General features: G+C 38.9%; 1 protein-coding gene and 3 long non-coding RNA genes across 4 annotated transcripts; 1 reads left to right on the top strand and 3 right to left on the bottom strand.

The window, feature by feature from the left end:
* Positions 1-4,138: 4,138 nt before the first annotated feature.
* LOC103714290 (aluminum-activated malate transporter 1-like) lies at positions 4,139-8,122 on the bottom strand. Its single transcript, XM_008801488.2, has 6 exons — positions 7,720-8,122; positions 7,447-7,587; positions 7,083-7,355; positions 5,860-5,972; positions 4,828-4,977; positions 4,139-4,734 (listed from the first exon to the last, which is right to left on the bottom strand). Exons 1-6 carry the CDS (start codon positions 8,000-8,002, stop codon positions 4,339-4,341), a joined length of 1,356 nt encoding a protein of 451 aa, XP_008799710.1. The 5' UTR covers positions 8,003-8,122; the 3' UTR covers positions 4,139-4,338.
* A 2,441-nt stretch (positions 8,123-10,563) lies between these two features.
* On the bottom strand, positions 10,564-11,574 carry LOC120112988. The gene is made up of 2 exons (XR_005514650.1): positions 11,283-11,574; positions 10,564-11,140 (listed from the first exon to the last, which is right to left on the bottom strand). It is a non-coding gene; the product is annotated as an uncharacterized LOC120112988 (long non-coding RNA).
* Positions 10,791-17,734, top strand: LOC120112986. The gene is made up of 5 exons (XR_005514648.1): positions 10,791-11,157; positions 11,847-11,894; positions 12,735-15,890; positions 16,581-16,628; positions 17,469-17,734. It is a non-coding gene; the product is annotated as an uncharacterized LOC120112986 (long non-coding RNA).
* LOC120112987 lies at positions 15,384-16,306 on the bottom strand. Its single transcript, XR_005514649.1, has 2 exons — positions 16,016-16,306; positions 15,384-15,873 (listed from the first exon to the last, which is right to left on the bottom strand). It is a non-coding gene; the product is annotated as an uncharacterized LOC120112987 (long non-coding RNA).
* Positions 17,735-18,333: the final 599 nt, after the last annotated feature.

The following is an 18,333-nucleotide window of genomic DNA, read 5'->3' as shown; positions in this document are numbered from 1 at the left end:
AAAAAGTTGTGTTTTCGCTGCTTCTGCTCCTAAACAACTGTTTCAAACTGCCATCGGTTTTTATAAGAAGGATTAAGAAGACGAGCTGCATCTAAGAAGCTCAAAAGCTGAGCTGCCACTTGGAAGAAAGGTGGAACGGTGTGAGTCATCCCTCACTTGTCTGCCTAGAAATATGGCGGAACCTTACAGCGGACGGATGCTCCATCTCTTAAGGCTCGAAATAGGCAGAAAGTGCCAGTTTTATCTTATCCTTTTTTGATAGAAAAAGCTTCAAGTTTGTCTTCATTTCAGTTCATCTGCTGAGAGAGCAGCTCTTTTAAAATTGTCATGGTGCCCTCAGCATCATCTGCCGTAGGGTACCCTACCTAACGGTGGACATGCGTGACAGTACTGCATACCTCATGCTTAAATATTAAGAGATTTGTGGGCAGTATGCCTTTTATATCGCCATCATTTGGGCCAACAAAGACACCGTACTTCTCTCTTCTAACAAATTACACGGAAAAAGAAAAAAACTTTTTTTTTTCTGAGTAACGAGGACATGATAGTACACATGCAGCAGAAAGTCGTCAGAATTCGGTGGTGGATGTCCAAAGATAATAATCAACATGACACAACATCTTGCGAATTGAGGCTGATCCCCATGGTTGCACCCCACTCTCTAGCTTTTTGGATTCAAGATGCAAAGATGCATACTTAAGCAATTATTAAGATATAGATGGATTTTTCTCCTATATTTGTGTTATGTTTTGTAGAATAGGATTATCTAGCGTAGCGCAGATTGACTGTGCCGCCTCAAGATACAAAAATATTTACAAAGAATTGCAAAAAAATAACAATAATAATAAATAGAATAATAAATAAATTTATGCAAATAAAAATAAAAACCGAAATAAAGAGTTTGACTTCTCTCACAAAAATGCCTTAACAAAGAAGATCTTTATATATATATACATAATTTTCTTCTAGTTTCTCCATGTAACTCCGTTTTCTCTATATTTAAAACCACAATTTCCTTCTCACAGCAAAAGACAAAAACGCCAGTACCTCCTACTAAATGATGGAAACATCAATATCCCACTGTAACCAAAAAATAAACTCAGATATACTAAACTTAAGACTCAATCCAGCAAAAATGGACCGGCACTAAAAGATAAACTGTTCTAATTAATATTGAAATAAAAAATAAAGATAAAGTAGGACTAGGACAAGCGAAACTGTCTTCGCATGCTTTGTGCTATAGCATGCAATTTAATAAGGTCCGATCAGGTCCAAGCTGATTAGAATATTAACCTCCACAGCACGCGTCCGCGGAATCCCAATCTATGAACTTCAAACCCTAGTTGGTACTCGACAAATGATCTTCGTTAACGGATGGTGGGAAGGCGATGGGAGGTCGTGCTTCGTTTCCAAGCGCACGGTTTAGGCAAGGATCCGATCTGCGGATTATAGAAAGTCGTAGTATATTGCACGAAAAGACAAGCCAAGGGTTGCAGCATTTGACAGGAGGTAGTGACAGTCCCTTTTGCTGTGAGTTGTTGCCACCTTCCCAAAATGCTCTGCTCGCTTGCACCCATCCTCTCTTTTTTTTTCTCCTTCTCGGACGAGCGAATAAGAGGTCCAAATCAGCCCACTTCGCTTCTAGTGGGAAACAGCTCGAAACCCATCTTACCAACGCTATTGCTCTCCTTTTCACCGTTTTCTCCCACCTAATGCCTCCATGTACTCGTAGGTGGCCGAGGCTGCACCGCCACAAAGACGTCCCGGTTCACGCAATGTTCGCTATAAGGTCCATTTCTTCCTATCAACGTATATGATACTTAAGTCGCTGCATTTATCTAAGGTTGAAAGGCAGGACTAGCTTTATGAAAAGCTTTCAAGTACAAGCGCAAGGACCAACATGGAGTCTCCCATGATGGGATGCTGCCGTGGGAAGTCGAATGAGGTCGTAGGCTTGGCAAAATTGACTTGGCACTAACGTAGTGTACAAGTCACCATTCATTTCCTCCTTGAAATGTTTTCCAAGAGGAAAATATATGATATGACGCAGTTGGATCAGAGTTGAATCCATGCGCTCTCTCTGTCTGTTTTAAATGAAAAAAAAGGATGGTTTGGTGGTTCTACACTTTTAGTGCCGTAAATGTTGTTCATTATTTTATTTGCAGATGTTAGAATCTATGCTTTGGCCGTACCCACTTGTCCTCCTTCAGAGTTTGAAGATCAAAATGCACATGCGACACTTTATATTGGAGGACAGGATCTTTGTCCACTCGGTGTAATTAAATTTATAGTATCTTATAAAATTTATATCAACATAGTTTATATATATATATCCTTTTGAACGTGTTCTCTTATTTTGTTGGACATTGTAGACTATCTGGGGAATGAATGCAGCAAGAAATGTATATAAAGGGAGCGAAAACAAAATGAAATCTAATCACTTCTTTCTTTCAAACTTGGAGCACAACCGTCAAACATAATTGCTGTTGGAATTAAGATCGTAGAAGACTTTGGTATTAGGAGCAAGCAAGGTTGATCATGGAAGTCATAGTGGATATGGCTTATTTTAAGAGCATGGTCTGTACAAGTGGAGCTGGGGAAGAATTAGAATTACGCTTCAATTTTTAATCTTTTGCCTTGTTAGAAGTGTATCACATGATTTGAACGTATTCCTCGTGCTTGGTTTACTGCTTATTCTATTGCTTTCTTTTTATATATATTTTGCTTCTTTTGATAGCGAAACTTCCATGATCAATGGCTCTGCAGCCACCAAATTTACTAACACAAAAAGATTATATTAATACAAGAGTGGAATGGAAAAGAATGTACACGGAGTCTTAGAAGACAGACAGATGAGTTATGAAGTCGCACCAGTAGTTTCAGAAACGATCCCAGAAGTGCTGATTTCTCCCTAGAACTAATTCAAGAAGTGTAGAAACCTTTGATTTTCTCTCGGACCTTTCTGAAACCAGGCAGCTCCCTGTGGTTGAAAAGAATAGACCAACTGTTGAAGTAACCGATTCCTTTGGAAGCATCATCCATGGAGAAAAATTCCGGCATTCCTCTCGTTCCAGCAGGTCCAAGTAATGGCAGCAATTAGCATAAAGACTGCAGACTCCAAAACTTTGTGAAAATGAGTTCGTCTCCACTGCGAACAAGGGTGGAGCAAAGAACAAGTTGGCCGAGGTACTTCAAGCTGAGAGCAAATAGCATACCAAATAGAGGAGATAAAAGGGACATAGAATGGAGCGGTGCTTCTCAGTTTCAATAGTAACATCGCAGAAGACTCAGAATCTTCCAAGGTTTTTAAAGAGATTTTCTCTTATACTGAGTCTGCTAATAAAAGGGGCCATGTCCCATCTGACATCTCTTGTGTCTAAGAATTTATAGCAGGAGGCGGTTGAAAAGTATTGGTTATTCTCCCTAAAAGTTAGCATGATGCTACGGAGGTTACCAAATGAGTCCATAAATAGATCACGATAAGTCCCTGTAGCAGAGAGCTCAGCTCATTCTCTCCACCGCTCGGTTTCAACATTAGGATGCAGGCTGCTGGAGACTCATCTGCCACCTGAACCCCTCGGCAACCAGCTTTTTGCTGCCCTGATGCTGAAGCTGTTGGCCTTTTAATTTGAAAATATTTAAATTTTAAAAATAAAACCAACCTTACCCCTTCTGTTTCGAAAGCTTTAAAATATTTTTTTTCTTAGTCTCGCATCAGATATGTGAGATCAAATCCTCCTGGTTAAAAAGAAATTCCATCCCATGAAGACTTCTAGAGCTGTGTTCATCACACTCATCAATCTAGACAAAATTTCCTTTCGTACATTTTTTTTCTTATAACATTATTTTTTAATGTCTTAACTTCTTTCTCTGCTCTATATTTTGTGTCTGTTTCACTTTTGTTGCTGAGAGGTCCATAAAAATCTGTCCTCAAGGTTTTTCTTGGGTGTTTAAGTGAACAGTGGGGGAGGGGTTCTTTGTTTGTAGCTACGGGATATCTGTGTCTTGTGAGAGCTTGCTCTCCCATTTCTCTTATATCATTTCATTAACGTAATGATATGGTGGTGATTGTGCCACCGTTCAGCTCAAAAATATACAAGTCTGCACAAGAACGGCAGAGGATACAAAGAATTACGAGATAAATATGTGGCTATCGGAGGATTTATTTGATTAATCATTAGATATTTGCTTACATGAAGTCCTCTGCTCAACAAAAGAGGACATATTCTTGTTAAGCATACAGAGTGTATTGCGAGAGATATTTATAATATGTACATTGTGGTATATTCCCACGAATCTTTTTATCTGATCCGGTGTGAGTCCTGCACACTGATACCATCATTCCCCAACTTGAATAGCCACGTGAGGAGGGCTTTCTCCATCAGACACCGGTTTAACGGTGGCCTTGGGAATCGGTTCGGGGCTCTTGAACCGGGCGAGCCGGGCCAGCTCCTCCACCGAGCCGAAGATCTCCTGCGTCCGTACCACAAGCTCCGCGACGAGCGTTGCAATGGTCGCCACGTGTAGGACATCCGCGATGTCCGCGTCCTTCGACAGCGTGCTTCTTAATTCGCCGGTTGCTGCGATCGCCGCCGCCATATGGGGGTTGGCGGACGCGGGCGCCGTCATGGTTCGGATCGCCTTGGAGAGCTCTCTGAGCGCCTTAGCGGATTCGGAGCTCATCTCCAGGCAAGCGGTTCGGATCTTTTGCCGGAGCTCCGGCTCCTTGGTTGCCTGTGGATGACAAAGAAGTTGGACGTTAATTAGTATGCCCTAATTCGAGTGGATTACTTGGTGGCAGCGTAGATTCCGTGATATAAGAACTACCTGAGTTTCAGCAGAGGTGGTGATGTAGGTGGTAAGAGCCTCCATGGAAGAAGCGCAGCGGCGGTTCAAAGCTCCGATCTTGAGGTATTGTTTCCATGGGTGCCTAAATCTGAAACGGCCATGACCTGGTTCCCATCTTGCAAAATTACACTGCATGCATGCGAACATTAGTCAGATGAGACATGATATACAGCATGATGTATTATATAACTTGGTACGTATGTGGTCGAATATTTCGAATTTGAAACGTTTTCTCAAACTGTTATACTCGGTTTGAGACATGATAATTAGCTACTCCAATGCTTTGATTTGTTGGCTAAAACCTTACCTTGCTGATACAGGCTAAGCTGGTTGGCCTAATACAAAAAATTTTCATGCATGAGAGCTAGGTAAAATATTTAAAGAGCAGAGTCTAGCTATCATCCTTCTTTTAAAGAGTGAGGGAGACCTACAGTGTCCAAAACAAATAGTAGCCTCAGTGTGAATTTCCACTATCCGAACATTAATTAGAATTAAGTTGGATTCCATTAGGCAAGCCAAAAGAACACTTATGGATGGCGCCGAATGCATGCTATTAACAAAGGGATGATAAAAGATGCCTCCAAATTTGATTGGGAGTTTGGCAGCTTAAAGGTCCGTTGCTCAAGTGACATTGATTGCAATGCTTGGCCACTACTGCTTTACTTCGTCTTCGTCTTGTTTGTGTAACGTGTTGCCCACGAGGCTTAGGTATTAACATTTGAAACAACAAAAGCACTTGGCAATCTATTCCCAAAGAAACAATTCATAATTATGTTGGTGAGATTGCACTAAGATGACGACAGCTTCGTAATCATGGATCGCATCGACATATAACTAATGCTTTCTTTACTAAAGAAGGGAAAGTGAAAGATGAGTATTAGATCCCTTTTCATTCAGTGTGAAAATAAGTCAGAAAGAGAGTTTTATATTTTCTACCCTAATTAACTTCCTGACATATGCCAAAACAAGTAGAAAAAAAGGCATTAAGTGAATAATATCAATTTGGCTTACCAAAGAGTCCTCGGTTGGCTTGGAGTTGAGAACACTCTTGTGAACTTGCAGAAAGGGTTTGCCCTCCAAACTCTCACTGCCCACCTTCTCCCCAAGGCACTCGGATCCTAATCCTGCAAAATTTCATTCGTCATATAAAAAAAATATAACTAAAGAAAATGTGAGGAGTATAGTTACCAAAACAGAAGAAGAAAATGTATGGAGTATCATAATCCTGAGATATATACACTGTCTAGAAGTGATGGGGAATTTGGTAGGCTTTTTACCTATATATACATGTTCTTCTTCATTTTTTATTGAAAAAAAAAATCCTATATTTTGTTAGGTCACTGAGATGATTTATTTGACCTAGAAACTATAAAATCTTCTTTTAAAATTATTGGTTGGAAAAATAGAAGACCACAAAAGTGCACTTTTGGTTGATGTCGAGTGTGTTCTGGATTAAGGTTTTCTTTCATTGCATGATTTATACCAAAGCTTTGCATGAAAATAACCAAAAAAGCGAATAATCTATTGACATATGATTAACAAAGTTGTCCCACTCCGCTTGAAGTTGATTTAGTTCTGCTTTAAAGAGGATGCGAGATAATAGAACACATGCCAATCGGCTTAGCGAACACATGCCATGAAGTTAGAAGAAAGAGCAGTATACTTAGATTATGTTTGATTGCAAGAAAATTTATTAAAAAAATAAAAAAAATTATAAAAAATTTTCAATTGTAGCAATAAACTTTCTCAATTTGTAAAAAAAAATTCTTTTATAACCAAACGCACCTTACCATATGACTCATAACAAACAACTTATTAAAATAATGTTGCTTTTGTTTTTCAGGTTTTGCCACCTTATTAGCCAAACTCAACTGAAGCTGCAATAATGAGTTTAGAGGTTCGGGGTGGGCCAACTAATTTGATCCTCTCCTTCAGAGCCACTTAGATGGGTGGAATCCACGTTCCAAGATCACAATCATGCGCATGCATCATCATTTTACTGTTGATATTGTCTCTTATCCCACAAAAAAAAAGTTCGCAATTTTTTACTATAGATCAAGTCTTTTTTTTTTTCTTTGCGGAATAATGCTATTAATTTGTTATAAAGAAAATCACCAGAAGTGCTGTGGTTTTTGATTTCATCACTATGACGTTTGAGTTCTTGTTTCGCCTATATTTGGACCCCACAGTATATTTTCTTGCTTACTTTTATGGTGTTCATGTAATATTTATACCTTCCAAGAAGCTTGCGAGCTTGTCTAAGTTGACGGCAGCCAGCTTGTGAAGGTCTTCTCCAGCCCAGACAGGGATGACAAAGATGGTGGTGCAGAGGCAAGTGACCACACCAATGACGATCGTAGAGAGCCTCTGATGAGCTAGCTGTATCAACTCCTCGGCTCGGTAGCTCGAAACCGCCACGAGGCTAAATGTCAGTATAAAAATCGATACCCCGTAGTCGTATCTTGCTTTGATCTCTGGTATGAATCGGGAGAAGGTCGCTGCTGCCGCTGAAATGTCATGCATGCATGGATTCATTGATATGTGTGATCACTGCATGTAAAGATATCAAGATACATGCAAGCAGAAGCAATGGCAAACCTAATATGAACACGAAGAGACCAAGCAGTATTGGTTCTCCTTTCTCCCCGAAGAGGATTGCAATTTGATGAGCTCCTACACCTAGAAACGCAGCCAGCAGTGTGGCAAAAGCTCTGTTCAGACCTTTGCTTAGTGTTGCACCTACAGAAACAGAACAGTGAAATTGTTAGAACTGCAGCAGAGGTTTAAATAAAAAAGAAGAAGAAGAAGTTTCGAATTTGGTTGAATAATGATAAGAATTCACGTTAAGAGTCGCCAAGAAAGATGACTTGCCTACTGTGTATTCCATGACCACCACGACGGTGAGCACGGCCCATATGGCTGATACTCCGAAGCCATCGAAGAGTGGCGTGACATAGTAGGAGAAGGAGACTAGTGTGAGTGCCAATCCTACTTTACAAGAATGAGCTATTCGTCTCGGATCATCTTTCGCGATCTTCTTCAACTTGTTCAGAAATCCAGTCACCCTTCCCCTTAGCTTCTCCACCAACGAGCCGAGAAACGGCCACCATGGCGAGAATCCAATCTTCTCATTGCTTCCAGTCCCAACTTCCATGGCTAAAGAGGAGCAGGGAGTGGTAATATTTGGTGAGAGGAGAATTTGGAGGAAACCAGGAGAGGGCCCTTACTTTTCTATAGATGAAGCAGAGGAAGAGGAGGGATGGGAGGAAGATGGTCACTGGTGGGAGCTTTATATAAGCGAACGGACGGAGGTGGGGAGCATGACTTTGGAATATTATATTTACAAAACATCGGGTGAAAACTTTGGATTGCCAGGAGACAGGAGAATTTATTCGGAAGATGGCGTTACTGTGGTGGCTGTGATCTATGGCTGATTCTCTTTTGAAAGTTGAATAGAGGCTGCAGCCCTCGTTAATTAGCTTCAAGCACTATGGAAAGAGTCGAGAAGGCAGGGGAATTTTAGCTGGAAAAAGTGCGATGGCTAGCTATTGTTTGGGACTGTTGAGCACACCACTGAGAACAGGCTCGTTCCCACAGCATTTTTATGGACTCATTCAGGACATATAAAATGCATCTGGATTTAGACCTTCATGGACCCTTGAAAAGTAACTTTTGAAAGCCTTTTGCTTACACTTGTTCAAAAGAAGCACAAGCGGTTTAGGTTCGGTTTTGGGTTGGGTGGGGGGATATTAGGTCGTATAGGGATTCGCAGTGGATATGTTTCCCTCAGTTTTTCTAATTAAGATAGTTCGCTTCTTTTTTTTGTGGTTAATTATGCTGAACCTTTTCTAAGGCATTAATATGCCAAACCAAATTATTTTAGGGATGGAATGAGCGTATACAATCGAGATATATCTGAGATGGCGAGAAGATCATATATTTTTTTTATATGATAAGATCATAGTTGGCGAGAAGATTGCTCCGGATCCTCTAACCACATCTTAGGTTAAACTTGCTTGTCAATAACCAAAAAAAACCACAAAAATCATCCACCGACTCAAATAATAAGTTAAAATTTAATCAGAAAGGAAATTGAGTTTCTTCACTTCATAAAGAAACTTGCTATATATATATATATACATGAAAACTTTTCTACCTCATTCACTAACTAGATTGCTTAGCTATATATACGTACTTCTGATAATGTATCCAAAGAGATAAAGCTTATCAATCTACTATATCTATTTTTGATACATGAGAAGAATGATTATCACTTAATCGTACAATTATGCTTTTTTTCTTTTTAATTGTGACATCGCATATCACAACTGAATGTGGGTGCTGGTATGGGTGCGTGTTTAATCCCACAATGATTATGTATTAGGCTGATACTTTCAGTTATTTGGATAATGTCTTGAGTCATTGTAAATAGTATTGGAGTTAAAATTTATGGTTTTTCTTTCTGAGGAGAAAAAAAAGGACTGTAATTCCTTTATAAGTTCGTTAGTTACAAAGAAAGTCGCAGTCAAATTCTAAAATGTTGTGCCACAAAAAATTATAAAACTTCCAAAGAATGACAGGCCCTTTTTGTCAAGCTCAATATTTTAAGGGGTCATCCTATATCCTTGATAGCACTGGGATTTAATGTGATCGACGTCTGAGAAAAATATTTCGAACTTTCCAATGCACCACTCGGCCATATCTTCTTTCATTTTGTTCCTCTTTTCTTAGAGATTACTTATTCTTCGTTCTCATATTTGCATTTAGAGTAACAGGGGAGCAAGCCTGCCGAAGCGAACCGGAATCCCACTTCAGCTCTTGCTTTAAAGTTCCCCTTGCGTTGTAGTGGACGCAAGGACAAGTTGGGGCTGGTGGCGTACTATGAGGGAAACAGCAGAGAACCAGTACTTCTCACTTCCCTCATCTGGCCATATTCCCCTCTCTTGCAGGCCTTATCCACTGAATTATGCCACTGGTGCAAACTGGTCTCTTCCTACTGCCCATCCCCTCCTCCGATGACTTTAAAGATAGTACATTTAAAAACTATACAGATATATGTTTAGTTCTATATTGATTATTCACTGAATAGATTTTGAATACTTATATAGAATTAAGAAAATCAAAATAATACTTTGCAGCTAGCCATTTTAGATGAAATCTTAGATTATTACAAATAATATCAGAGAGAATCCGGTCCACAATCTATATGGACTAAGGGACACTGCAGCACAGATCCATTAAGGCTGACCACAAATTGATCATAATGTTTGTGAATAGATTTGAATGAATTTGAACTCTTAGCCTAAGCTTTTTTCTTTCTATCAATAAAAGAACAATATCTATAATTATGTTTACTGCTCCGTTCCTTCGATCTACACCAACAATGTTTGTATTTTTGGGGAGATCCGGTGCTTAAAGTAAAATTTTTAACGCAATGAATAGGGTGCATTTTTTTCTGATATTTTGGTTTCTCTGTTCCCTATTTATCCAAAATATGCTCACCCCAAATTCTTTAGTGCAAGAGCATGATGGAGCTTTCTCTTGCTGCTTTTCCTTGAAAGAAAGAATGGCAACCAGGAGGTGCTTGTAGCTAGCCACTTAAGTAGGCATGTGCCTCCCCAAAGCACACACTTAAAATAGAACAAGCTTGATCTTGAAGACTATTTAATCGACAAGATGATACATTTTGCGAGAGGAAGTATTAAGATAATAACAAGCTCGAAGACATCCGTACGTTGTCGGCTAGGATTCCTTTAGATTAATGGATTGGAGATCATCATCCCTCTTCACACCCTACATTCTCTAGATGCTCTTATCCTTGGCATCTGCACGAACAAGGATTTGTATTGTAATAACCGGCCCAAAATGGACCAATCGGGCCGAAGCCGGCGGACCCAACCGATTTTAGCTCATGGCTGAAGAAGAGACCAAGACAGGGATCGCAACGCGATCCTCTGGTCTTCTTCCTCGGGGTAACGGAGGCGAGAATGTAGCGGAAATGCTGTGGCCTCTTGAATGGCCTTCGATCCCGCTCAACCGCCGCGAGCATCACGGCGGTGAACGAGCCACGGCCATTTTCTTCCTTCCCTGGGGAGGGCTACAAAAGCCCCCAATAGCTCATCCGATCCGAGAAGCCCCTCCTCCCTATTTTCTCCTTGCCCTCGGACCAGGATGTTGCCAGATCTGGACACTCCGGCAGCCTGATGTTTGCCACCGCCCTCGCTCATGCTGGGTTCTACCTCCGGTATCCTCCACCGGCGCCTCTCCTCGTCGGACTTCACCACCAGCGCCCCTGCTCTCATTAGTGTGGTAAGATCCATCCATTCCTCCTTTTCTTTACTGCCTTTCCTCCTCTCGATCCACTCGGGAGGATAGATCAAATAGAAGAAAAAAGAAAGAAAGAAAGAAAGAAGAAAGGGAAGGGGGAGACTCACCGTGGGCGCCGGCCGCAGGCACGACCATGCTTCTGCAGGCGCCGGCCGCCGGCCGCACGCCATGGCCACGGGCTGCGAGCGCGGCCCCAGGAGCGGCTGTGGCCACGGGCGCCGCAGGCACTGCGGGTGCCGTTGGCCCGCCGGGGGTGCCGCCGGCCGCTGCCCGTTCCTCCCTAGCATTCCGACGAGCTCGCCCTCCTCCCTTCACGAGCGAAGAAAGAACAAGAAAGGGAGGAGGAGAAGAAGTCGGGAGAAGAGAAGAGGAGGAGAAGAAAAAAAAAAAGAAAGAAGAAAGAAGGAGAAGAAGTTTCGGGAAGGAAAAAATAAAAAAAAGGAGAAAAAAAAAAAGAAGAAGAGAAGGAAAAGGAAAAGAAAAAGAGAAGAAGGAAAAAAGAAAAGAAGGAAAAGAAAAGAAAAGAAAAAGAAAAAAAAAAAAAAGAGAAAATACGTAAATAAATAGTGAATAAGTAGGATTTTAGTCTAAATTATCCGGTTGGAACTTGAGATTTATTCAGGTCCATGTTAGAGTTTTAATTTAATAATGCATCTGGAACTGTTTGATAGGTACAGAGAATTTGACGGACGAGATTAGGATTGTGTGGGCGAATTGAGGTAAGTAACCCTGGCACTGATCTTATTAATTTAGAAATCACTGTTTAATTGTAAGAATAAAATCATAAAAAAAATATATTGTTATGATGTATTTTTCTTAAAAATAGGATCAAGCATATGATTGCATGTGATTCATGAGTTTGATTAAATTGCATCCTTCATAAATATTTCAGTATAAATTATGGTTATGATAAATTGCATGAAAATGAGATTTGTGGCATGATTATGAATTTTATACATTACGATGAATTATGGTTATGATAAATTACATGAAAATGAGATTTAGATTTGTGGCATGATCATGAATTTTATACATTACGATGCCATTTGTCATTTTCCAACCTATATATGAAAGTATGACTTATGAAAAAGAATAATGATTTATGAACTCTCAGATAGCTATGCCCACCTCTAGAAATAGAGGTCAGTCGACCCCTCTGGAGCTAGCATCCAACGAATAAGGCCCTCTGCCAACGGGTTAAAGTTGGTAACGAATAAGAATAAGTTATAAAACTTGTCGACTACGAATACGAACCCTGTCACGGGATTATAGTGACCATAGCAGCACATCCGTCTGAGAGTAAGATTTATAAAGTATGGATGAATGGCAACATTTTTATATGACTTGCATTATCATGTTTATGAACTTGCATGGTTGGAGCATACATTGGTTTATGACCCGATTTATATCATCTCTGAAATGCTTTATTTTGCTATAACTGTTATATTCTTCAAATGATGCATTGGCATGAGAAAGATTATGCTTGATCTAATAAGATAGTACATGGTTACTTACTGAGCCGCAAGCTCATACCCCTCCTGTTGTTTTTTTTATTTCAGATAATTAAGGCGATTAAGAGCGGGAAAGAGTAAATGAAAATTGGAGTTGAAGCATAGTTACAGGGATTCTTAGAAGTATCTATGTTAATAAGTTTGGGTTGTAATATTGCAAACTCAAGTATTTGATTTAGATGCTCTGTACTTGCTTCTTTATGATTAGTAAATAAATTTGATCAGATTTGGTCTTATTTCATGAAATAAAATTGTTATCATGGGCTTCGTGCTATTATGGGCAGCAACCTACAATAGCACGGCCGTGTCATAAACCGGATTTGGGGCGCATAATATAAATTAAAAAAAAAAAATCATGTCCGGATCCGGGGCGTGACATTTAGTGGTATCAGAGCTTAGGTTTAAGATCATTGGGAATTATGGCAATTAAACTATTAGAAGCTAGATTTAAGATCACTTAGGATTGCGATATGAATGATACAAGAGCTTAAGGTTTAAGACTACTAAGGACTGTGGCACAAGTGGCTTCAAAGTTGGAGGTTTAAGATCATTGAGGATTGTAATAAAATTTGAATTAGAATAAAGGTTTAAGAGCAATAGGGAATGTGACAGGATTGTATGAAAGCTAAAAGTTTAAGATCACTAGTGATTGTGATAGAAAGTAGCAAATTTTTAAGTAATGATTAAATTAGATTTTGACTAATATTAAGTGGAGTACTAGCCATGGAATATTAAAATACATTGTGATTGTTTGTGTATTAGTATATAAGTGATTTTGAAAGATCAACTTGATATCGGGTACTGTAAATAATACTTCTAGTTTGAAGTTAATTATTTTGATGACAAGATAGGGTTCATTCATAAGTTGTTTAAGGCTTGGACAAGAAAAGATTTTATATTCTTCGAGGATGAAATATGTATGACAATTATGCATGAAATTGTTATATAGAAAGAAAATATATTTGAGGATGAGACTTAAGAGTTTTTCCTTTGTTTACTTGGAATATGAAATATTAGATGTTTTCCAATTACAATGTGAATTGGTATTTTGATTGACAGTCATTTAGTAAATTTTGAGAATAATTATCAATCTTGAAAAATATTTGAGGCTCAAATGTTCTACTATGGATAAAGTGCAGTGGTTTATGATCCTGCAATAAATCCATTAAATGAATATTAGTTGATGTTTTGACAAAAAAAAAAAGAAGAAAAAAAAAGGGGTTTCTGCTATTAACAAGGAAGAAATCAAACAAGAGAAACAAGTTCATCAAAATGATATGCAAAAGGCAGAGAAATGAGGTATTAAATAGTTCTATTTATAGACAAGTAGTAAAAGTTATTAGTGAATCCAAAGAATTTTGATGGTTTAAATCAGAGTGCACAGCGAAAACATAGTGGTTTGAAATATTTATCTAAGTTGGTTAGAAGTATTATCCCTTTGATTCGAAAAGTTTTAATAATAAAGATTTGATCCATTTTCTTATGTAGTAGGACTTTCTAGATAAATGAAAGGAAAATGTTTTGATTTTTTTTGGATGTCGCTATGCTATCTTAGGTTCTCCAATTTTATGTCGTGCTAAGAAATTCTTAGCATCTTTTGGCTAGAATTAATGGATCACTGATTTTGATCTTAGATCTGGAATATGTTGGTATAGACCTCCTTTCTTCTAAATCTGAAGCTTGATTTTTTTTTTTCAATAATATCAACCCTCTATCTGATTAAAAGAAATTGAGGTTGTCAATTGGCTTTAATGAATATCTATCAAGGGTGGATTAGAGTCGTTTATGATCTAATCTTGTGATAGATCGGTTAATTGAGAGAAATTGATATTTTGACAAAGAAACTTGATGTTCTTATTCAGAATTAAGACGTTGATTTTTGATTATAAAAGAAAAGTTTGATTTAAATCACCTATCAAAAGAATCAAATCTGAAAGTATCGGACCTTATTCCTTTGATAAGATCTAATGATAAAGTTGTATTGATAAGTAGAATTATTGGAAGACTTGAGTTAATTTTCTAGTGGGGAAGAATGTTGTTGATTCTTAGGATAATCATGATATGACTTCGTTACTCTCTGATAGATTCTTCTATTGGGTATGCTAAATAAAATCTTGAGCATTTCATGACTAGGGTGAGTTGATCATTAATTAGATATGATCTAAATTTTTAAGTATCGAAATAAACCATGTGTTATTTGTTCCATCGTTATGAGTTATAAATCAAGCCTTGTGACATATTCAATATGGTATCAATATTTTGTCTTCTTGGATTTGTTCTTGTGATTTGATGCCAATCATTTTGAGATAGACCATTGCTGTCTAATGATAATCATTACATGTTCATTTTGTGAATCCCATTACTAACTATCTAATGATTTGACTCTGATTAAGGCCGGTCGATATCTTTTGTGGGATTAGTACTCTACCATAATAAGTGCATGAAATCTATTTTATTCCAAGATCTATCTCAAATACAATTATTTTTATCAATCTTGTTGTCAAATGATCCCAATCTGATCTCATTGCAATCTTAGATTTTAATTAGTCACTTATCTAGTGCTAATCTTACTCGTATGTATAAAATTTTTGACAGTTGATCAAGAGTTATATATCTCACTAATTTTGATCGAAGAGAATAAGATCTTAGATATATGTTACTCAATGAGCTGAACATTGCTGAATTTGGAAAGACTAGATTCTATAAATTTCGAGGACGAAATTTTTATTAAGGAGGGGAGAATGTAATAACCGGCCCAAAATGGACCAATCGGGCCGAAGCCGGCGGACCCAACCGATTTTAGCTCATGGCTGAAGAAGAGACCAAGACAGGGATCGCAACGCGATCCTCTGGTCTTCTTCCTCGGGGTAACGGAGGCGAGAATGTAGCGGAAATGCTGTGGCCTCTTGAATGGCCTTCGATCCCGCTCAACCGCCGCGAGCATCACGGCGGTGAACGAGCCACGGCCATTTTCTTCCTTCCCTGGGGAGGGCTACAAAAGCCCCCAATAGCTCATCCGATCCGAGAAGCCCCTCCTCCCTATTTTCTCCTTGCCCTCGGACCAGGATGTTGCCAGATCTGGACACTCCGGCAGCCTGATGTTTGCCACCGCCCTCGCTCATGCTGGGTTCTACCTCCGGTATCCTCCACCGGCGCCTCTCCTCGTCGGACTTCACCACCAGCGCCCCTGCTCTCATTAGTGTGGTAAGATCCATCCATTCCTCCTTTTCTTTACTGCCTTTCCTCCTCTCGATCCACTCGGGAGGATAGATCAAATAGAAGAAAAAAGAAAGAAAGAAAGAAAGAAGAAAGGGAAGGGGGAGACTCACCGTGGGCGCCGGCCGCAGGCACGACCATGCTTCTGCAGGCGCCGGCCGCCGGCCGCACGCCATGGCCACGGGCTGCGAGCGCGGCCCCAGGAGCGGCTGTGGCCACGGGCGCCGCAGGCACTGCGGGTGCCGTTGGCCCGCCGGGGGTGCCGCCGGCCGCTGCCCGTTCCTCCCTAGCATTCCGACGAGCTCGCCCTCCTCCCTTCACGAGCGAAGAAAGAACAAGAAAGGGAGGAGGAGAAGAAGTCGGGAGAAGAGAAGAGGAGGAGAAGAAAAAAAAAAAGAAAGAAGAAAGAAGGAGAAGAAGTTTCGGGAAGGAAAAAATAAAAAAAAGGAGAAAAAAAAAAAAGAAGAAGAGAAGGAAAAGGAAAAGAAAAAGAGAAGAAGGAAAAAAGAAAAGAAGGAAAAGAAAAGAAAAGAAAAAGAAAAAAAAAAAAAAGAGAAAATACGTAAATAAATAGTGAATAAGTAGGATTTTAGTCTAAATTATCCGGTTGGAACTTGAGATTTATTCAGGTCCATGTTAGAGTTTTAATTTAATAATGCATCTGGAACTGTTTGATAGGTACAGAGAATTTGACGGACGAGATTAGGATTGTGTGGGCGAATTGAGGTAAGTAACCCTGGCACTGATCTTATTAATTTAGAAATCACTGTTTAATTGTAAGAATAAAATCATAAAAAAAATATATTGTTATGATGTATTTTTCTTAAAAATAGGATCAAGCATATGATTGCATGTGATTCATGAGTTTGATTAAATTGCATCCTTCATAAATATTTCAGTATAAATTATGGTTATGATAAATTGCATGAAAATGAGATTTGTGGCATGATTATGAATTTTATACATTACGATGAATTATGGTTATGATAAATTACATGAAAATGAGATTTAGATTTGTGGCATGATCATGAATTTTATACATTACGATGCCATTTGTCATTTTCCAACCTATATATGAAAGTATGACTTATGAAAAAGAATAATGATTTATGAACTCTCAGATAGCTATGCCCACCTCTAGAAATAGAGGTCAGTCGACCCCTCTGGAGCTAGCATCCAACGAATAAGGCCCTCTGCCAACGGGTTAAAGTTGGTAACGAATAAGAATAAGTTATAAAACTTGTCGACTACGAATACGAACCCTGTCACGGGATTATAGTGACCATAGCAGCACATCCGTCTGAGAGTAAGATTTATAAAGTATGGATGAATGGCAACATTTTTATATGACTTGCATTATCATGTTTATGAACTTGCATGGTTGGAGCATACATTGGTTTATGACCCGATTTATATCATCTCTGAAATGCTTTATTTTGCTATAACTGTTATATTCTTCAAATGATGCATTGGCATGAGAAAGATTATGCTTGATCTAATAAGATAGTACATGGTTACTTACTGAGCCGCAAGCTCATACCCCTCCTGTTGTTTTTTTTATTTCAGATAATTAAGGCGATTAAGAGCGGGAAAGAGTAAATGAAAATTGGAGTTGAAGCATAGTTACAGGGATTCTTAGAAGTATCTATGTTAATAAGTTTGGGTTGTAATATTGCAAACTCAAGTATTTGATTTAGATGCTCTGTACTTGCTTCTTTATGATTAGTAAATAAATTTGATCAGATTTGGTCTTATTTCATGAAATAAAATTGTTATCATGGGCTTCGTGCTATTATGGGCAGCAACCTACAATAGCACGGCCGTGTCATAAACCGGATTTGGGGCGCATAATATAAATTAAAAAAAAAAAATCATGTCCGGATCCGGGGCGTGACATGTATTATGAATTCGGCTAGAACACTCTCGATCGCTAAATGGATTTGCAAATTAAGCAAGTTATCTTTGTTAACCAGCTCGCCTTTTGGATCAAATAATCACCACCAACCAGCTGTTGAGGACCTTTTTGGCCTGAGTGGTGCCCAAATTAAGCTAATGCAACTTTTCTTAGAATTTTTATTGTCTCAGGAAAGGTCTAGATGATGGAAGATAAGGCAACTCCTGATATAAGCTTATGCTTTTATCCTTGAGATGCAAATTATAAGTTGAAGGGCCAACAAAAAAAAGTTGGAAGTGATTCTGATCTTAGATATGTCGGTATCCATTTAAAATATGCTGTCCTGTAATTATGCCAGAAACGTTGAGATATTATGAACGAGAGATCAAAGTGCACCCTAAGTGTCCAGAATGAAATGCCTTTTTTTCTTTCCATCTTTTCACATTTACTTACTTGTTTTTTTGCTGCAGATAACCAGACATGGATCTCTGCCAAGTGATAGCTAAATTGATATTTGCTTCTCTGATGGAATTTTTG

This window comes from Phoenix dactylifera, chromosome 14, assembly GCF_009389715.1.
Source record: "Phoenix dactylifera cultivar Barhee BC4 chromosome 14, palm_55x_up_171113_PBpolish2nd_filt_p, whole genome shotgun sequence".
NCBI lineage: Eukaryota > Viridiplantae > Streptophyta > Magnoliopsida > Arecales > Arecaceae > Phoenix > Phoenix dactylifera.
The sequence above is the reverse complement of the archived record's forward strand: the minus strand, read 5'-3'. Positions and strand labels throughout refer to the sequence as shown.